The 20,164-nt window shown below is 40.8% G+C and overlaps 1 protein-coding gene, 1 non-coding gene and 1 pseudogene across 4 annotated transcripts; all 3 read left to right on the top strand.

The window, feature by feature from the left end:
- Window positions 1-1,935: 1,935 nt before the first annotated feature.
- Window positions 1,936-9,748, top strand: LOC118802743 (alpha-1-antitrypsin homolog). Of its 3 annotated transcripts, none has more exons than XM_036563212.1 (5): window positions 1,936-2,045; window positions 5,105-5,788; window positions 5,891-6,161; window positions 9,149-9,296; window positions 9,403-9,748. In XM_036563212.1, the coding sequence occupies exons 2-5, from the start codon at window positions 5,113-5,115 to the stop codon at window positions 9,589-9,591; spliced, it is 1,284 nt and encodes a 427-aa protein (XP_036419105.1). In that variant the 5' UTR covers window positions 1,936-2,045; window positions 5,105-5,112; the 3' UTR covers window positions 9,592-9,748. The 3 variants fall into 3 exon arrangements, with proteins under 3 accessions (XP_036419105.1, XP_036419104.1, XP_036419106.1); XM_036563211.1 differs by having other exon boundaries at window positions 2,028-2,049; XM_036563213.1 differs by lacking the exon at window positions 1,936-2,045 and adding an exon at window positions 3,889-3,954.
- On the top strand, window positions 2,607-2,796 carry LOC118802764. Its single transcript, XR_005006782.1, has one exon. It is a non-coding gene; the product is annotated as a U2 spliceosomal RNA (small nuclear RNA).
- A 1,636-nt stretch (window positions 9,749-11,384) lies between the features above and the next one.
- LOC118802744 lies at window positions 11,385-19,994 on the top strand (annotated as a pseudogene).
- The last annotated feature ends 170 nt before the right edge of the window (window positions 19,995-20,164 follow it).

The following is a 20,164-nucleotide window of genomic DNA, read 5'->3' as shown; positions in this document are numbered from 1 at the left end:
GGAACTGCCCCAGTGACAGCTTCATACATTCAATATCTGATCTTTGAAGCTCTGTAGATCAGCAGAGAAATGTTAGAATGAAGCCAAACTCCACAGGTCAGTTGAGTGTGACACACCCATTCCAACTGGACATACAGCCCCCAAAATCACCAGGCTCCTCACCTGCTGTCTTCTCTGAGGCATCCATGTTGTTTTTGTCAATCACGTGATCAGTGACTTGTCAACATCAAGCTTAAAGCGTCATAAAGTCGACAGGTCAACCAGTCTGTGCAACCCCTAACACATAGAGGCCCAAGTCTAGTCTACTTGTGAGCAGCTGTTAGTGTTGTGTATGGAGCATTTTTGGTGTGCAAATGATTAGCCTGTTTCATCTCTGTAACCTATACTGAGTTTTCTTACCCTGTGTGAACCAGTCGTTAACATAAAACATTCTGTGTTAAAATTACATTACTCTGCCTGTCCATGTAGAACTAATCCTGTCTGAACCGAACCTTAGGCTAACATCGAGCCACTGGTGTGAATGTAAACATAGTAAAATTATAATGATCAGATGTAGGCTCCTGAATGGTAAGAAGGACCTATTTGAGCCTCCCATATCAGCTATAACTAAGCCAGACAAACGCTTGAATTATTCATTTAGTTTCTTGCGTTCATTAATTTGAAGTAAACAAAATCACCAAGGTCAGTAATCAGGGTGTTACAATTCTCCAAATCCACAGTTCAGTTTAGGCTTTGATTTTTGAGATATGGTTTAGTTCAAACATCATTTTTTGTTTACTTTTTTTGGGGGTGGTGACAAAAAAAAAGAAAAATTTCTAGGTTTTATTTAATCACCAACAATTTTGAACACTAAAGAGAAGAAGACTAAAGAACATGGTGTGCAGCTCGCCCTAACTTTTATAGAATAATAATTTTGTGATTTATGTGTTAAATAAAAGTCACAGATATATGCAATATATAATTTATTTCACTGATATATATATATATATATATATATATATATATATATATATATATATATATATATATATATAAACAGACTGTTATGTGTAACGTTGTTGGCTGCTGGATGCAACTTATTATTTACCTCAGATTTCACAGACTACACTCTTTAAAAAGATGGTTCTTCAAGGGTTCTTTAGGAAAGACAGCAGTTCTCTACAGAACAATGAACACTCAAAGAACGATTCGCATAATTAAAGTGTTCTCTGCATGGTCAAATGGCTCTTCAGATTGATGGAGAATATGCTGCATATGGTTCTATATTGCACTGAAAAGTGCTCTACGTTTTGGTGCTATATAGAACCATTTTCAAAAAGTGTTATATAGAACTATATACAGCACATGCTCAGCAATCTGAAGGACACTTTCACCATGCAAAGAACCATTTAAGCATGCAAATGTTTCTTTGAATGTTTACGGTTATATAGAGAAACATTGGGCCTCATTCACCAACAGTTCTAAGGTAGAAATTTCTTCTTACGCAGTTTTCACAATGATTCTGATACTCACCAATGTTTTCTTATCTGGGATTTGTTCTTAGGTAAGAACAGAATCTACACACACTCAAGAGCACAAAGGTGAGAACAGTTCTGCACTTTAAGAACACGTCATGAATCTGACGTAGACTTTTTCTTAGGACCTTTCTCAAGAACTCATTTGAGAACAAACTGAGGAAAATATTAGAGAATGAGGTTCACTGTCTTTCCTGAAGAACCTTATTTTTTTTAACAGTGTAAACAATTAAGATTTTCTTATGAAAATAAATAGGACTTTGTAACAGAGTATTTGAGAACTTGTTAGACTTATGAGAAGTGCTTTTTAGAAAATTCTTATGAACTTCTTAGTGTTTGTCTTAAGATCCGTTATAAGTTTTTAAGAAGGTTTTCATGAAACCAAGTCCTTATGTAGTAGAACTGAATGTAAAGGAGTGCTCCGCCTAATGAAAAGGGGGATGGGAACTGGTTAATGTTTAAATGGTAACATTTAACTTGTAAGTTCTTACTCTGCACCCAACATTATCCCCTGCTTAGATCACTCTGATGGTAAGTAAGTGTTTTGCTGCTTTTTATAAATACAAATTTTTATTTTTAGATTTTAATATGGTTATTAACTTTGGCAAAATGAATTTAGTCATTTAGCAAACTTGCACTATGAAATGAATATCAGAGTACACACTCTTATACCGAGTATACTCTCTAATACAGATCAGTTTTTCTCATTACTGCTGTCCTACGCTAAGGAGAAATGTGCACTTCAATTCTTTGTCTGCTTATTCAGTTCAACTTTAATAGTTAAACTATTATAAAACGCTTAAGGTGCCAGTACAAAAAAGTAAACAGAGCTCAAGCATTTGTGAGTACTGGATATTCTAGACTTTGTTGGTCAGTTATTTTTATTGGTATTTATCTAATATTAATATAATAGTAAAACAATGAAACCAGATGCATTTGTCAGATTATTTAAAATCCAAAACTTGAAAAACCATGAACAAACAGAGACTGAATAAACATGAATAAAACCATGAGATGAGGGGCCAGTGCTGCATTTGAGAGTAAACTTGTAACCCGGGGAATAACAAAAGCTTTCCACACTTTGTAGCTAAAATTGCTTCTCAGCCTTTTGCCCAAGATCAAGTGTAGTATCTGTTCTTATCAGTTTAATATCTGATATGTCAACTATACGAGGACTACATATTAAATTGATTTTTAGAACAGGGAGATGGAAGAGGAGTGTGCGCCACGGTGCACCTCCATTTTTAGGGGGCTCTCATGGGCTGGAGGTTAGGGAACCAGCCTTGTGACTGGAAGGTCGTTGGTTCGATTGGCTGAACTGACAGTACATGACTGAAGTTCCCTTGAGCAATTCACCTAAACTCCAACAACTGCTCCCCAGGCGCTGCGGATAGGGCTGCCCACCACTCTGGGCAAGTGTGCTCACTGCCCTCTAGTGTGTGTGTGTGTGTGTGTGTGTGCATTCAATAGTGTGTATGTGGTGTTTCACAGCATGGATGGATCAAAATGGGGACGTGAAATTTCCCCATTGGGGGACTAATAAGGATCACTTAATTTAAAATGCATGGAGGCCAAAAACATGATTATCTATTTCTCTGGATACAATTACTTACAGCAATAATAGTTTGAGTAATCTTGTAATATTCTCACCACAGTCTCATAATGAGATATATTGACTACATGTAAGATGTATGTAATCTGTGGTGTGGAATAAAACATTTTGAAATTTGAAAATGTCACCTCACAGTGTTTACATTTTCATGACAAACTGGCCAACATAAACAGTCCAAAATATCATTAACTCACACTGTAAAAATGGCTCGTCAGTTCTACCTAAAAAATTACTTATTATTAGCTACATTTCCTTCGGGATCAATAAAGTATCTATCTATCTATCTATCTATCTATCTATCTAATGTGGTAACAGGTACATTAACTAGTTTTATTCAATGTAAATAAATTCTTTGAATGATTCTTTCAATGTAATTTTTTGAGTTGCATAAAACTAGTTCAGTTGCTTGTTACTACATAAAGTAATTTTTTTTGGTTAATCTGATGAGCCATTTTACAGTGTATATTGAATGTTACGATTTCTTCTCTTGTAAGTTATTTTGAAGATATAGAAATAGCTACAGTTTTATGCAAATGTTTGCACACCCCTGGTCAAATTCCCTGTTTTTTGCTTTTGTGCAAGTTACACATTCTCTACAGACAGACACACACTTCTGCACATAATACACAATTACTATTTATTTACAGAACCTAATGTATTTGGGAAAAAAGAAAAAAAAAATAATGTAGGGGCTGAGACAGGTTGCAAGTGACTATTAAGGACATTCTGATACTCATTGTCATAGCAGGCAGGGGTCAATACAGACAGGAGAGCAGAGCAGATGACAAGGGAGCAGAACCAGGGAGGAGACAGACCAAAACAACAAAGGCACGTCAAATAAGAAAACAAAGGCACGTGGCACTGGGAAACAAGAAAACTAAGGCTATAAACAAAGAAAGACAAAGACAGAAGAAGACATACATAAGCCCCTCCTCTGACGCACAGCTCCCAAGGCGCAGAATGGAGCACCCCAATCGAACTGGCTCAGAGGAGAGGCTGGAAAAAGGACACTGAACTAAAGGGACGGAATAGGAAACTGAACTGTGGGACAGACATGAGACCCGACGGGACGAACAGATGAGAAGACAGGAGACAAAGGGCTGGACAGGGGAACAGAAAGGGGACTGGACAGTAGACTGGGTAGGAGGCTGGACAAAAGACTGGATGGGAGGCTGGACAGGAGACAGAACTAACATGGACACAGGGACAGATATAGTTACTGGGGTAGGGACAGAGACACTGATAGAAATGGATACAAAAAGACCAGACACAGTAACAGGTACAGTGATGATGACAGATATGGACACATACACAGTAACAGGTACTAAAACAAAACTAGGGACTGGAGACTGGACAGACACAGGGGGAAAACACAGAATTATGAATGTCAGACTGGGCAGGGAACTGGAATGGTTGCTGAGTGGCTAGCTGAGCGGGGAACTAAAAAAGGGGGCTGAGCAGGGACTGGAAAAGGATGGAATATGGCGTGGAGCCGATACTGGAGCAGGATGCTGGAAGGCTGGCGCTGGAGCAGGATGCTGGGAGGCCGGTGCTGGAGAGGGGCACTGGGAGGCCAGCAGTAGATGCTCAGGGAGCAGGAACTGGAGCGGCTCCAGTTGTGGTTCTCACCCCAGGAGAGATGGCTAGAGAAGCCACCATACATATATTTGCTGTCTAGTATGTCTATGTGCATTTGCCTTTATGTTACATTTATGATATATATTTGCACTGGAGCAAAACAATCTCGTTCAGCTAAATAAATAAAGTTCACTTTGACTTTGACTTTAAAAAGGCAACGAGGGGGTACCATGTGGGACCACTACCTGCAAGGTTCAGCATGGTGGACCAGTGCAGTGCCTTATAGGCGTGGGGAGATGGCAGGGAGGTCCTTGGACCACTGCAGTTGAAACTGGCTCTTGGCTTTTAAAAAATACGTTTTCCTTAATTATCACTTGTAATAGCCATGCTCTCTGTTCAGGTGATAAAATGTCAGGAAGGATCCACTGCTGTTTCCTGATTTCCATCCTGCTGGTAGTGGTCTGCGCTGCCCCTCAAGCAGGTCATGATCATGAAGATCACTCAGTAGATCACCATCAACATCTCCACCATGGCAAGGATGAACCTCACCCCAGCCACGATGGAGATGATGACTTAAGCGACAGACTCTCCCTCCACAATGCTGACTTTGCCTTCTCCCTCTACAAGAAGCTGGCAGCTCATTCAGAATCCAAAGGCAAGAACATCTTCTTCTCTCCACTGAGCATCTCCATGGCTCTGTCCATGCTGGCCCTGGGAGCCAAAGGTGAAACCCACTCACAGATCTTCAGCGCCCTGGGCTACAGTGCCCTCACTCCCGATCAGGTCAATGAAGCTAATGAGCACATATTCCACATGCTGGGTCACAGCCAGGACGCCACGCTGCTGGAGGCAGGAAGTGCTGTAGCCATCCGAGAAGGCTTCAAAGCTGTAGACAAGTTTCTAAAGGATGCTCAGCATTACTACCAAGGAGAGGCCTTCAGTCTGGACTTCTCCAAACCTGAAGTCGCTGTGCAAGAAGTCAACAAGTACATCGCCAAAAAGACCAGAAATATGATCACTGATGTGGTCAAGGACCTGGACCAGGACACTATGATGATGCTCATCAACTTCATATATTTCAGAGGTACAGTAGGCACCTAAACATTTAATCAGAAGTGGATATCTATCACTTAAATCATGTTTTATGATTAATTGCAGTAACAAGCTTTGAATTCTGCCCTCTAAGGTAAATGGGAAAAGCCTTTTGAAGTGGAACACACCCACAAAGCTGACTTCCATGTGGATGAGAACACCAAGGTGTCTGTGGACATGATGGCAAGAACTAGTCGTTACAGTACCTACCGTGACTATAACAATTTCACTTCGATCATCATGGTTCCTTACAAAAGCAACACTTCCATGATGATTGTTCTACCTGATAAGGGTAAAATGCAGGAAGTGGAGAACAACATCGACAAGGATCAACTCAAGTACTGGCATGACAGATTACGCTACAGGTAACCTCAGTCACCAGGCTTTTAATTTCAGGTAGAACATGGCAAACCAATAACCTCAATACATGTAATAATAATACACATTTGTTAATTTTTTAAATCCATTGCCCACATTTACATACTTACACTTGAACTTTGTTCAAGACAATCAATGGAATTAGAGGGAAATTCAAAAGAAAAAAAAAGAAAAACAGTCATTTTCACTGTAACTGCTCAACAGTGATTGACTTGAAGTTGGAACACCAATTAGCTACCTACTCTGGTGAGCTCAGCTTGTCTCATTCAGTTCAGGGTTATCATCACACACTAGGTTTTCCATCCAACACTTTTTTTTGTTTTTTTTTTTTTTTTGCAAATTTTGAGAAAAGTCAAAAATCTGAAAAACACCCAAATATCGAAGAAGAGCTTTACACTAGAACAGGTGTCTGGAACCAAAATTTTAAGAAGAGCCATTTTCAAAATCAAACCGCCTCGGGAGCCACAACATTTTACATCTATTTTATCATTTTGGCTGTAAATATGTCTTAGTGTGTGCTAATGTACTAGCATAGCCTAAAAAAATATAAACAAAAGCACAGACTTACTTTGCTCTGCTTTAAACTTTAGCTCAGCTGTAGCCGCTTTTCTCACATCTCCGGCAGGAAACTTTTCTTCAAAGTAGAACAGTTTCTTGTAAAATGTCTCTCAACGTTTGACTTTTTACAAGGCTGAAGTCAGCTTCTCATTCACAGCTTCTTGTTCAAATTCTCCCATTCTACCTTAAATCTCAGTCTGCTGCACCATTTAAGGTGGAATGGATGACTTCAGCTTCGCGACTGTTTAGTGTTTGACAGTTTCTCGTTGCAGATTAAATGTATCAGGAAACTAGCTGGAGTGATTATATCGCAAGTAAGTCCATTTGTCTCCAAATTATCAATGTTCATTTTAATTCTTTCTCTTCTCCTTCAGGGTTAAACAATCAGCAGAGCTTCATTTTACTGCAAAGGAGGATTATTTTATTTTTACCTAATAATCAACTTCTGCTCCGAAGCCGCAACAGGGCAGCAAAAGAGCCGCATGTGGCTCCGGAGCCACATGTTGCCGACCCCTGACCTAGGACGAGGTGGAAATGTTAGAATATCACTAAAGCCAAAATGTGAAAAAGCGTTTTTCGAATAAATGATGACGGATCGATTACAAAATTCTCTTACTGACCTCTAAAGCTCTAAACGGACTCGCCCCTCAGTACCTGAGTGAACTCCTTGCCTACTATGAACCATCGCACCTACTTAGATCACAAGGTGCTGGCTTACTGTTAGTACCTAGAATTAATAAAGTAACATCAGGGGTTAGAGCCTTCTCATACAAAGCCCCCCAGCTTTGGAATAAACTCTCAGTCAGTGTTCGGGACTCTCAGTGTTTAAGTCTAGGCTAAAAACTTACTTGTTTAGTCAAGCCTTTGGTAATTAGTTTTGCCTGTCATATAAAAGGTGCAGATCTGGGGTTCATGGACATAGAGTTTTATGGTAAACTGGGAGTGTTGGTGCTGTCGTCCCGCTGCTCTCACGCGTTCACTCGCGTTTGCTGACGGTGGAGCTTAGGGGCGCCGACATCTCAGGGAGCCCTCATGTCTCTGTTACCTTGTAGTTTCTCCCTTTTAGTAAAGGGCTGCAATAACTAGACCTGACGGAGTCTCTGCTGCTCTGTTAATACTGTAATCTGTGATCAGTCACTCATCACAGAACTGACTCTTTGTGTGTTTTCCTTTCTTTGCCGAGTTGAACAGCTGCCCTTCCTGTGCGTCTGATGCTGTTGCTTCTTCTGCCTTGATCGGGTGCCCACTGCTCGCCAGCCTTCTAGACCGGCTTGACCACCATTAAGCTTCATGCTGTACAATGCTGTGTAATCCTCACCCTCATTAACTGACCCTCCCGATGATGCTGCTGCTGCATAAACTAAAACTAATCTAATTAACCATTGCTCCGCCTGTTTTCCCCGTTTTGTACTATAATACTTTATACTAATGCTGTTTGCTATCCGGTGTCGATCAGAGGAGGATGGGTTCCCATTTTGAGTCTTGGTTCCTCTCAAGGTTTCTTCCTCCTTCTCTTAGGGAGTTTTTCCTGTAAATTTTTCTGTAAAGCTGCTTTGTGACAACACCTGTTGTAAAAAGCGCTATATAAATAAACTTTGCTTGCTTGCTTGCATCAAGCCGTAACTCACATGACCCCGTGATTCCTACAGATGGTCTGATCATGGAACAGAGCTTTTCGAAGGGCACTTTTAAGATTCTGAGATGCCTAATCAAAGCTCGCCTGAAAAATGGCCCTGCACAACAAGCTCCAGAACTGTCTGGTGCGTTTGTGTTTTAAGATGCAAGGTGGACATCGTTGAGGTTGTGAGGTTCAGCTTATTAGGTGGCCAGTGCTTGTCCTGCACAGCATCTCTGAGCTGCACAAACATGGCCATAAAAACATCACAAATAGCTGTAAAGATGATTCTACTTAAAGAAAAAACAGTTAAATCTCTCAATCTCGCTCTTTGCCGCCCCTAATCACAGTAGCCTACGCCATCTAAAGTTTCTTTGCATAACTGTAATGGAAGGAAACATGACTTAATTAACTTTTTTCTGCCAAAATTTTGGAAATTTGAACATTAGAATGTAAACCTGAACACTGTCTGTTACATTAGCTGTTAATAACATGCTTACTAGCTGCATTTAATCAAATCTTTCTTCTTTATCAGCCTGTGCTTGTTATTAATGGCTTTTCAAGCTAATCACTAGTTGGCAAGCTAGCATACTTTACTGCAACATACTTTGGCACTTGAAGTTCCAAAATCCTAGTTTTGGTTTTGTTTTTATTTTGGTTTGCCATTTGGCTGCTCGGCTGAGTTGTTAGCTGCATTATTAACACAAAAGATTTGTGCACTGAGTGATCGAATCACTTTTGCTTTTGAAGTGGGATCGGTGGGGGGGGTATTAAAGTCACTTTCTCTTTTTCACTGTGCAGAGTTGTGGATCTCTTCATGCCCAAGTTCTCCATCTCTGCCTCCTTTTCACTTGCGGACACTCTGGAGGAAATGGGAATAGTCAGTGCATTCTCCGAGACTGCAGATTTCTCGGGGATCAGTGAGGAGATCAAACTGAAGGCTTCCAAGGTAAAACATGCTTTTATTCTAATTTGAGTTGGAAATGAATGCAGAGACTAGATGAAAGTGTGTGATGTTTAGAGACAAACCTCACGTACGGGTGACTTCCTTGCAGGTCCTCCATAAGGCCGTCCTCAAAGTTGACGAGAAGGGCACTGAAGCAGCTGCTGTCACCTACGTAGAAATGATACCCCATTCTAGGCCACCCACCATCAACCTCAACAGACCCTTCCTGCTCTTCATTGTGGAGGACAGCACCAAGAGCATCCTCTTCATGGGCAAGATAACCAATCCCACGGCATAGAGGCAGCCAACTCCCACCCACACCAGCAGACCTTGATGACTGTTAAAGCACCCTTATTTTGACAGACAGAAGATGAGCGAAAGCTATACTATTAAATGCATTTAAAGTGAGATTGTATACGAAGATGAATAAAATAAAAAAGCCTTTTCAATTCATTTATACAGTGTTGATGATTTCTCAGCCAAACAAAATCAGTTACATTGTGATCAGGAAAAAATACAATATGAATAGTACACTCTTAAAAGTAAAGGTGCCTTAGAAGAACGATGTTTGGTTCCCTGAAGAATTGTTGTTTAAAGAATCATTTTTGGTAAATCAGGTGTGAGAGTGTGGAGAACTATGTTAAAATCAATGTTAAATTCATGACAGTCTTTTGACCTATGAGGCTCATGCATTTGCTTTGGCTGAAAAATGTATTCAAATTTCCATCTCGCCAAAATCGATAGTTCTCAATATTAAGTTTGTGCTTTGTGGCTGTAGTTTTGACTAACTGTCATTCAGTAAATGAAACTGCAGGTCTAGTTGGAGAAGAAAGGCTCTTAAACTTTCTGCTCATGTGCGCTGGAGCCCAGACTCTCTGCCTTGTTTCTGCTGCTGGAATCATCTTTACTCATCCCATCGCCAAGTCCAGAGTTTCCTTCCTGAGGTCAAGCACAGCCTCAACCGCCACCTAGACACCCAAGCCATACTGGTGAACTTGGCTCAGACCCAGGATGATCGAGAGCTGCTCTCTCCCTCCCAGGTGGATCAGGCTACCAGTGACTGACCTGAGCTGGACGCTGGTCATCTCCTAGCTGTCTGGCATGCCTCTGTCAGTGTGCGGAACAGGGAAATTGACGAGCTCATGTTGATGGGCAAGGTGAGTCATTTGCCATTTATGCTGCACTTGAAAGTTGGCAGTGGCAGCTGAGCTTCCTGGCTGGCTCATTCCCCACTGGCTCAAGCTGGCTGCACTGTCTGGCACGGTGCCCCCTTTTCTGCACTGCCAGTGCACTAGCCATTCTGCTGCCACTCGCTCAGGGGCTGCACAGCACATCGTCTCTTCCTCAGGATCTGTCACTGCAGTCTACTCCACCACATGACGAAGACGACCATGGCCTGCATATTCTCCAGAAATCGCCTCTATCTCTTCTGCACTTCATACAGCCTTCTCCAGGCATGTTGGGTCCGCACGCCGCAACTGCTGCTAGAGCTGTATCGGCCAGGAAAGTCCCTGTAGAAAATTTTCACTGGTTTCTTATGTATGTTACACTGCATTTTACCCCGTACAAGATAAATTTGGATTTATAATAACTATTATTTCTGCTATTTAGTTTAATGCAATTAATTATGGGGTGACAGCAGAAATTTAGATGCTCACCTCATGAACTCTTACAGCCTGAGACGAGTGTGACGACGTGTGAGTCTGTGGTAAGGTACGTTTTTTATTAAGAATAAAGTTCTAGATCAAGCAGCCAGGTAGGTTTAAAAGACCCCCTTCTAGAGACTAGTATTTCAAATTTTATGTAATATTTTAAGTTCTACTACAAGCGGTCATATTTTGCTGCTGTTTTGCTGTATTTTGACCACACAGTGTCCAGTTCAGGTTACAGCAAAATGTTATTAAAAATGAAACAAAAACACAGGAGTTCGCTTTTTTAACGTGGCCCTTTCAGTGGTTTAGTTTGACTCTGCTGTGTTACACTAAATGCCAAACATGCAGCAGATACACTATTTGGGGCGAGACCCGCCCGTTTGGGCCCGCCCCCCGCCCATTATGTGCTGGCCCCGCCCATTTGGAGCTGGCTCCGGTCTGCAGAGACACGCGAAGACGGAAAAAAAGGAAACACAGCCTCCTCAAATCTTCTGATCCGTAGAAATTGTCTTCGAAGAGCTGCAGATTTCAAGACGTCCTCTTCGCGAGCTTTCTTGTAGTCGGCAGGTGAGAAATGGTCACTACATACACGCGGTTTTGGCGAGGCTGAAGCTGGACAAACAAACGGGATCCCTGCGCAGTGGCGGAGGAGCACTACAAAGCGGGGCATTACACGGATGAGGAAGTAGTTCCACTTTTAGCTTAAATGTTTAAATAAGGTCCATCTGTGCCGTTTTACTGTGTTAGAAATAGCCTGTTAGTGGGATGGGTTAGAGGGGTGGTTCTGTAGTTTCTTACCCTCCTCTGTTTTTGGTTTTTATTTTGGGTTTTTTTCCTTTTATTTATTTATTTATTTATTTATTTTTTTTTTTTTTTTTATTTATTTATTTTTTTAATTACTTAATTTATTTTTATTTATTTATTTTGTTGTTGTTGTTGTTTTCTCTTTTTCCTCTATTTCATAGTTGAAAATTAAATAAAAATTGTTATTGGAAAAAAAAAAGAAATAGCCTACTGCGCACTATGTACTGCGCTTGTATATACTGTATACTGCATTATACTCCTCATCAGTAGTGTACTGTACAGCAGGAGGGTCAAGCTCAGCCAGTAAAAGGGCCAGATTAAAAACAAATTTCTCAACATGTGGGCCAGAAACTTCAACAGCAAATTATATGCACATGCAGTAGAACTTGAAATAATACAACCCCGTTTCCAAAAAAAATTGGGACGCTGTGCAGAATGTATATAAAATAGAATGCAATGATATGCAAATTATGTAAACGAAAAAATGTAAAGGAAAATACTACAAAGACAACATATAAAATTGTATTGTTTTTTGAAAAATACACTGATCAGGCATGACATTATGACCACCTCCTTGTTTCTACTGTCATTGTCCATTTTATCAGCTCCACTTACTCTATAGGTGCACTTTGTAGTTCTACAGTTACAGACTGTAGTCCATCTGTTTCTCTGATACTTTGTTAGCCCCCTTTTACCCTGTTCTTCAGTGGTCAGGACCCCCATGGACCCTCACAGAGCAGGTACTATTTGGGTGGTGGATCATTCTCAGTACTGCAGTAACACTGACGTGGTGGTGGTGTGTTAGTGTGTGTTGTGCTGGTGCAAGCGGATCAGACAGTTTTTAAACACCTCAGTGTCACTGCTGGACTGAGAATCGTCCAGCAACCAAAAATATCCAGCCAACAGCGTCCTGTGGGCAGCGTCCTGTGACCACTGATGAAGAACTAGAGAATGACCAACACAAACTGTGCAGCAGCAGATGAGCTATTGTCTCTGACTTTACATCTACAAGGTGGACTGACAAGGTAGGAGTGTCTAATAGAGTGGACAGTGAGTGGACAGCAGCAAAAAAAACCAAAAACCTCCTGCTATGCCCATTTTGAATTTGATGCCAACATCACGTTCCAAAAAACAGGGCATATTTACCACTGTGTTTCATCACCTCTTCTTTTAACAACACTCTGTAAGCATTTGGGAACTAAGGAGACCGATTGTTGAAGTTTTGAAAGTGAAATGTTTTCTCATTCTTGTTTGATATGGGTTTTCAGCTGCTCAACAGTTCAGTGTCTCTGCAGGCAGGCCAGTTTAGCGTCCGGACTCTTTTAATGCAGAGCCATGCTGTTGTAATACATGCAGAATGTGGTTTGGCATTGCATTGCTGAGATAAGCAAGGCTGTCCCTGGAAAAGACGTCATCTGGATGGCTGCATATGTTGCCAAAACGTGTATATATTGTTCAGCATTAATGGCGCCTTCACAGATGTGCACATCACCCATGCCATGTGTACTAATGCCCCCTGTACGATCATGAATACTGGCTTTTGAACTGTGCACTGATAACAAGCTAAGTGGTCTTTATCCTGGAGGACACAGTGTCCATGATTTCCAAAAATAATTTCCAATGTTGATTTGTCAGACAACAGGACACTTTTCCACTTCCCTTCAGTCTATTTTGAATGAGGTCGGCCCGGAGAAGGTGGCAACATTTCTGGATCCTGTTTATATATGGTTTCTTCTTTGGGTTTTGGAGTTTTAACTTGCATTTGTGGATGCAGTGATGAACTGTGTTCACAGACAGTGGTTTTCAGAACTGTTCCTGAGCCCATGCAGTGATTTCCACTAGAGAATCATGTAGGGCTGGGCGATAAAACGATAACGATAAGTATCGCAATATAACTTTTCCTCGATAGAGCGATGACATGTTCGATAAATGTTCGATATAATACACCATTCTCACACTTCGACGTTCAGCGAAAGCCTTGGTGGCCTTTTCTACTGCAAGGAAAGCGACACTACTCCGCTGTCGCCAGGAGAGGGCGCACTTCCGAGTTTTTTGACTTGATTAGAGAGGGAGGGGGCCACGAGTAAAAAATGGTCGCCAAATATACTTTAGCAACGGCTGAAACGCGGAGTTATACAGTCCCTGTTTGAGTGGATGTTATCGGCGATCTGTTCTCCTGTGACCGAGTGTGAGTGACGAGGTCAGTGGTGTAACTGTACTGTCCTACGGTGAACTCACCTCTTTCCGTGCCTCCTAACAACTTCAGCGGTGTTAAATCACGTCTGCAGCGCCGTGTTACAGCGCCAAACCGTCATATTTTAGTATTAGTGCATTCTCGAGCAACGAAAGTGAAAGAAAGAAGTGGGTTCATGCAAATTACAGCCCTGATTTAAACGAAAGTAAACTGAGGAAGCTGTGAGGCATTGGAGAGCAGGAGAGCGCTATCTCTCCAGGCTAGCAAACAAGAGCAACAAGACACAAAAGCACCGCTTTCATTTTAAACGTACCTAAAAGGAGGACTCTGTGACTGGTGTGAGAGATTCACACTGCAGATAATGCTTTTACACAGCGAGCGTCAGATATACTGCGGTTCACCCCTTAAACTCCCACGATAGCATAGAGAAACCCAGCCGTCTAGCTGGTGTCTGAATACTGTGATCTGCTCTGACATGGATGTGGTGGGAGTGACAGCAGTGACCTACCGAACCGAGTTGACGTTGTTGAGAAACTAAAGAGTTTAGCTCTGTTGTTGGCCACTTGTTTAGCGTTTGTAGCGGGGTAGCCGAGCGCTCGACACCAGACAGCTAAAAATAATCTGTTTTCTTTCTTAAATCATGACTATTACAAAAATTGCAGCTGTGCATTTCAAGCTGATAAAAACAGCTCAGAAACTTTCTCCCACTGTCCCAAGACAGATTAGTGAAATGTTCCACTGCTTGCTGAGTGTTTGTCCTGATCGGACCATAAGTGATAGTTTAAAACCACAATTAACCACCCAGGAGCAAAATCAGCCTTCAAACGTGAAAGAAATAATGATTTGACGTTTATCGCGATATGTATCGATATCGAACGATATGAGTTTTGTTTATCGTGATAACGCTTTTGCCCATATCGCCCAGCTCAAGAATCATGTCTGTTTTTAATGCTGTGCTGCCTGAGTGCGCAAAGATCACGGCCAGCAAATACAGTTTTTGGCCTTGTCGCTTACATACAAAGATTTGTCCAGATTCTCTTAATCTTTTGATGTTATTATGTCTTTCACAGAGTGGTGAACTCCTCCTTATCCTTATTTCTGAAAGTCTGTCTGGGATGCTTTTTTATACCCAGTCATGTTACTGACCTGTTGCCAATTAACCACCAGGTGTTTTTTTTAAGCATAAGCCTTTTCTTGCCCCCGTCCCAACTTTTTTGGAACGTGTTGTTGGCATTGAATTCAAAATGGGCCTACATTTTTCACTTTCAACATTTGATATGTTGTCTTTGTACTATTTTCAATTAAATATAGGGTTTAAATGATCTGCACATCATTGCATTTTGTTTTTATTTACATTTTGCACAGTGTCCCAACTTTTTTGGAAATGAAGTTGTACATGAATGCTTGGAAAATAAAAAAAGTCCCCAGGACCCAGATAGCAAGCATTCATCAGTCCACTGGCTTGATAAGGTAGGTACCCCACTGACTGTTTGCCGCTGCTGGTCCACCCTCAGACTACCCAGAATTTTGTCCTGCATACAAGCTCTAACTAGTTTTTAATCTCCTCAAACAGATTTTACATGCACACACTTTTTAATTTTAATTTTGGAAAATAAACGTATTACAAACAACTGAGAGAGAAAAAATAATCACTAGGCCTGCTATAAAACGATTTTACATAAAATGTTGTTGCTGACACGGTGCTAGATTAAAATTATTTACTAAACTAATTTACAAGGAATAACTGAAGAAAGGAAGGAAGGAAAAATAGGTAAAATGTGCTGTAAGTGGAAAATGAGTGATGATAAGTGAAATTTTGTGTAATATTCCGCTCAACCACTGGTGGGCCGCCCACTATCCTGATCTGGCCTGCGGGTCTTGTGTTTGACATACGGGCTGTACATATTCCAGTATAGGACCCAAGCCCTGTGCCATACTACAGGACGGGGGTGCATCTATCCGGCACTGAGCTAATCATACTGATCAAAGGCAGAAAAGGCCACTGAAAAACTCCCAGAATTGCAGGCAAGTTCATCTAAACCCAAAGGACTCCTCTGTGTGTCGGCACCCACAACACCCACTCTAACTAACACAACACAATAAAACACAATCAGTCTTTCAAGGCGGTGGGCGGAGCGTGTGGCACAAAGCACACCTCTAAAGCCTACCAACACAAACTTTGAAACAGATCTATGTTGAAGTGCTGAGTTGTGGTAAGATACCCACTCCAGTTTATACTGTAACTGTTCTCTATACTTTAGTATCTGCCAAGTGTCCACACAAAGTTTGAGGCACATCTGTGGTGGAAAGTGTGAGTTTTGGAAGGGAAACTACTCTAATGTGTACTGTAATTATTGATTCATGCATGTACACCTAGGCATATGTGTTTATTAAAGCTCATAATAAATCACATATTCCATCTTGATTATATACTACAATGCAGTGTCCACACGAGGTATAAAGCACATCTGTGGTGGAAATTTAGAGTTTTGGAAATGTTACCAATACATATGCTTATGTGTTTATTAAGGCTCATCACTAATTCTGTCACTCATTCTGAACTGATTCTGTTGTAGAATGTCTGACATGAAATTTTGCAACATATTTAAACACAAAATCCAAACTATACCACAATAACTTCTTGAAAGACTGTGTAAACACTATTTAGATGAAGTCAAATGTATCCACATCAGAACTGAAAGCATATTTTTATTACTGTTTTATTTGTTGCAAAAACATTGGCTTGAAGACGTGACCATGAACATGTGGATAGCGTGACTGCAGCCGCTTTACTATTTTTTTTTATTTAAATAGATTTTCAAAGCAACTAAATAAAAATTTCAGCTTGTATTTATGGAGATGAGTTTGGTGATGGCCCAAGTCCTGCTTAGCCAAGCATCTCCTGCCAAACTATTCCTTTAACGTGAATGGCTTCTACTTTGAAAATGATTTCTCTAAATTCTGAAAAAGTAAATGAGAACTTCCAGATGAAAAAGAACATGTTGTAAAATCTATGAGAAGAAAAATAATGGCAAAAAATAAATAACAGCATAAATGAGTAGTAAAGAGACTGAATATCTTTTCAAATGTTTACCTTAATTATCATTTCCTGTTTTGACTGTGTTCTCTGTCCAGGAAATAAAATGTTGAGAAGAATCTACTGTTTCCTGTTTGCCTTGGTTGCTCTTCCCCTGCTGATGGTGGTCTGGGATGTCCCTCAAGCAGCTGATGATCGTGAACCTTACCTCTACCATGATGGAAGAGACGAGTTGTCCCACAGACTCGCCCCCCCACAATGCTGACTTTGCCTTCTCTCTCTACAAGAAGATAGCAGCACATCCAGAAACCAGAGGCAAGAACATCTTCTTCTCTCCAGTCAGCATCTCCATGGCTCTGTCCATGCTGGCCCTGGGAGCCAAAGGTGAAACCCACTCACAGATCTTCAGCACCCTGGGCTACAGTGCCCTCACTCCTGATCAGGTCAACGAGGGTTATGAGCACCTTTTTCACATGCTGGGCCACAGCCAGGACGCCATGCTGCTGGAGGCAGGAAGTGCTGTAGCGGTCCGAGAAGGCTTCAAACCTGTGGACAAGTTTCTAAAGGACGCTCAGCATTACTACCAAGGAGAGGCCTTCAGTGTGGACTTCTCCAAACCTGAAGTTGCAGTGCAAGAAGTCAACAAGTACATCGACCAAAAAGACCAGAAATATGATCACTGATGTGGTAAAGGACCTGGACCAGGACACAGTGATGATGCTCATCAACTTTATATATTTCAGAGGTACAGTAGATAGCTAAACACTGCATCATAAGTGAATATCTATCACATAAATCCTGTTTTAAGATCAATTACAATAACAAGCTTTGAATTCCGTCCTATTAGGTAAATGGAAAAAGCCTTTTAAAATTAAGCATACCAAACAAGCTGACTTCCACGTGGATCAGAACACCAAGGTGTCTGTGGACATGATGGCGAGATCTGGTCATTTTAGAGTATACTTTGACTGGAAGAATTTCACTTCAATCATCCTGCTTCCTTATGGAGGCAACACATATATGATGATTGTTCTACCTGATGAGGGAAAAATGGAGGAGGTGGAGAAGAACATCAGCAAGGATCAACTCAAGTACTGGCATGACAGATTATACAACGGGTAATCTCAGTCACCAGGCTTTTAATGTCAACAAGAACATTGGAAACCAGTAGCCTTAATAAGTAATACATATTTCTTAAAAACAATATATTACAAGTACAAATTATTATTCTCTAAGCCAAAATAAGGTTGCAGATTTTATCTTTTGACCTTAATAGTTTTTCAGTGCAACAAGAAATTGCAGGAAAAGATCTTGATGTCACTGCGGATGCTAGTTCATCATTGGAGTCTCATATCAGTAATATTGAAAAGATTTTATTACTGTTGGAATATATCCAAAATAAGTCACATGCTAGCCCTACTGCTCTACACATACTATAGGCTCCAAGTACTTCAGACTGTAGCAGCACATGTGGTCACCAGTAAAGACAGTTTGAGCATATTGCTCTAATTTTATTCAGTTTATATTGGCTTCCTGATATTTTTTTTATTGGTTACAAGGTCTTGCTTATGACATTTGAAGCTCTTAATGGCCATGTTTAGCATATCTTAATGATCTGTTGAAGCGTTATAGTCCTTCTGGACCACTTCACTCAGCTGAGGCTGCTTACTGCAAACTCCTGGGATCTCTATTGCTCTTATTATGGAGCAATATATTTTGAACAGTATAACATTACAGGGTATATTAAGAATGCAAGCTTGAAAAGTTTTTAAATCCAAATGAAAAATGGTATTTCTTTAAAAAAATGTTTAGTTTGGTTTAACTGTGCTGTTATTTTATTCAGATCATGGTATTTTATCTACAACCTTGTTTCCAAAAAAGTCAGAATGCTGTGCAAAATATAAATAACAACAGAATGTAATGATGTGCAAATCATTTAAACCCTATTTTAACTGAAAATAGTACAAAGACAACATATCAAATGTTGAAACTGAGAAATGTTATTGAAACATATATGCCCATTTTGAATTTGATGCCAGCAACACTTATCAAAAAAAGCTGGGACAGGGCAACAAAAGACTATTAAAGTTGTTCAGTGCCAAAAAAAAAAAAACACCCAGTGGTTAATTGGTGTCCTGTGAAATCAGCTGCAGCCTCTGGGCTAAAGAGGAGAGGTGAGAGGAGTGATGATCCGGGTGTTTGGCACATGGCATAGGTGATTTGCACATCTGTAAAGGCCATTAATGCTGAATGATATATACAGGTTTTGGTGACCTCTGCTGCCGTCCAGTCTTCTTTATGGAAGGCTTCGCTTATTTCAGCAAGACAATGTCAAACCACATTCTACACGTATTACAGCAGTATGGCTAAAAGAGTGCAGACCTTACACCACTGAAAATGAGAAAGACATATAAATAAAGGTTAATCTTTACAGAATAAGAAAATCATGAATTTGTGATTGTCACTTCCTCTTTTTCACTGTGCAGAGTTGTGGATCTCTTCATGCCCAAGTTCTCCATCTCTGCCTCCTTTTCACTTGCGGACACTCTGGAGGAAATGGGAATAGTCAGTGCATTCTCCAAGACTGCAGATTTCTCAGGGATCAGTGAGGAGACCAAACTGAAGGCTTCCAGGGTAAAACATGCTTTTATTCTAATTTGAGTTGGAAATGAATGCAGAGACTAGATGAAAGTGTGTGATGTTTAGAGACAAACCGTCACCTCACGTACGGGTGACTTCCTTGCAGGTCCTCCATAAGGCCGTCCTCAAAGTTGACGAGAAGGGCACTGAAGCAGCTGCTGTCACCTATGTAGAAATGATACCCCTGTCTAGGCCACCCACCATCAACCTCAACAGACCCTTCCTGCTCTTCATTGTGGAGGACAGCACCAAGAGCATCCTCTTCATGGGCAAGATAACCAATCCCACCGCATAGAGGCAGCCACCTCCCACCCACACCAGCAGACCTTGATGACTGTTAAAGCACCCTTATTTTGACAGACAGAAGATGAGCGAAAGCTGTACTGTTAATACATTTAATGTCAGACTGCATATAAGGATAACAGTGACCCAATTAGTGTCTTAAATAAAATACAACAATTCATTCATCCGTTGATGTTTTTGTCGGCCAAGAAATCAGTCAGACTGTGAACAGAAATAATGCACTATGAATAGTACACACCCG

Source organism: Colossoma macropomum, unplaced genomic scaffold, assembly GCF_904425465.1.
Source record: "Colossoma macropomum unplaced genomic scaffold, Colossoma_macropomum, whole genome shotgun sequence".
NCBI classification, from domain to species: domain Eukaryota; kingdom Metazoa; phylum Chordata; class Actinopteri; order Characiformes; family Serrasalmidae; genus Colossoma; species Colossoma macropomum.
The sequence above is the reverse complement of the archived record's forward strand: the minus strand, read 5'-3'. Positions and strand labels throughout refer to the sequence as shown.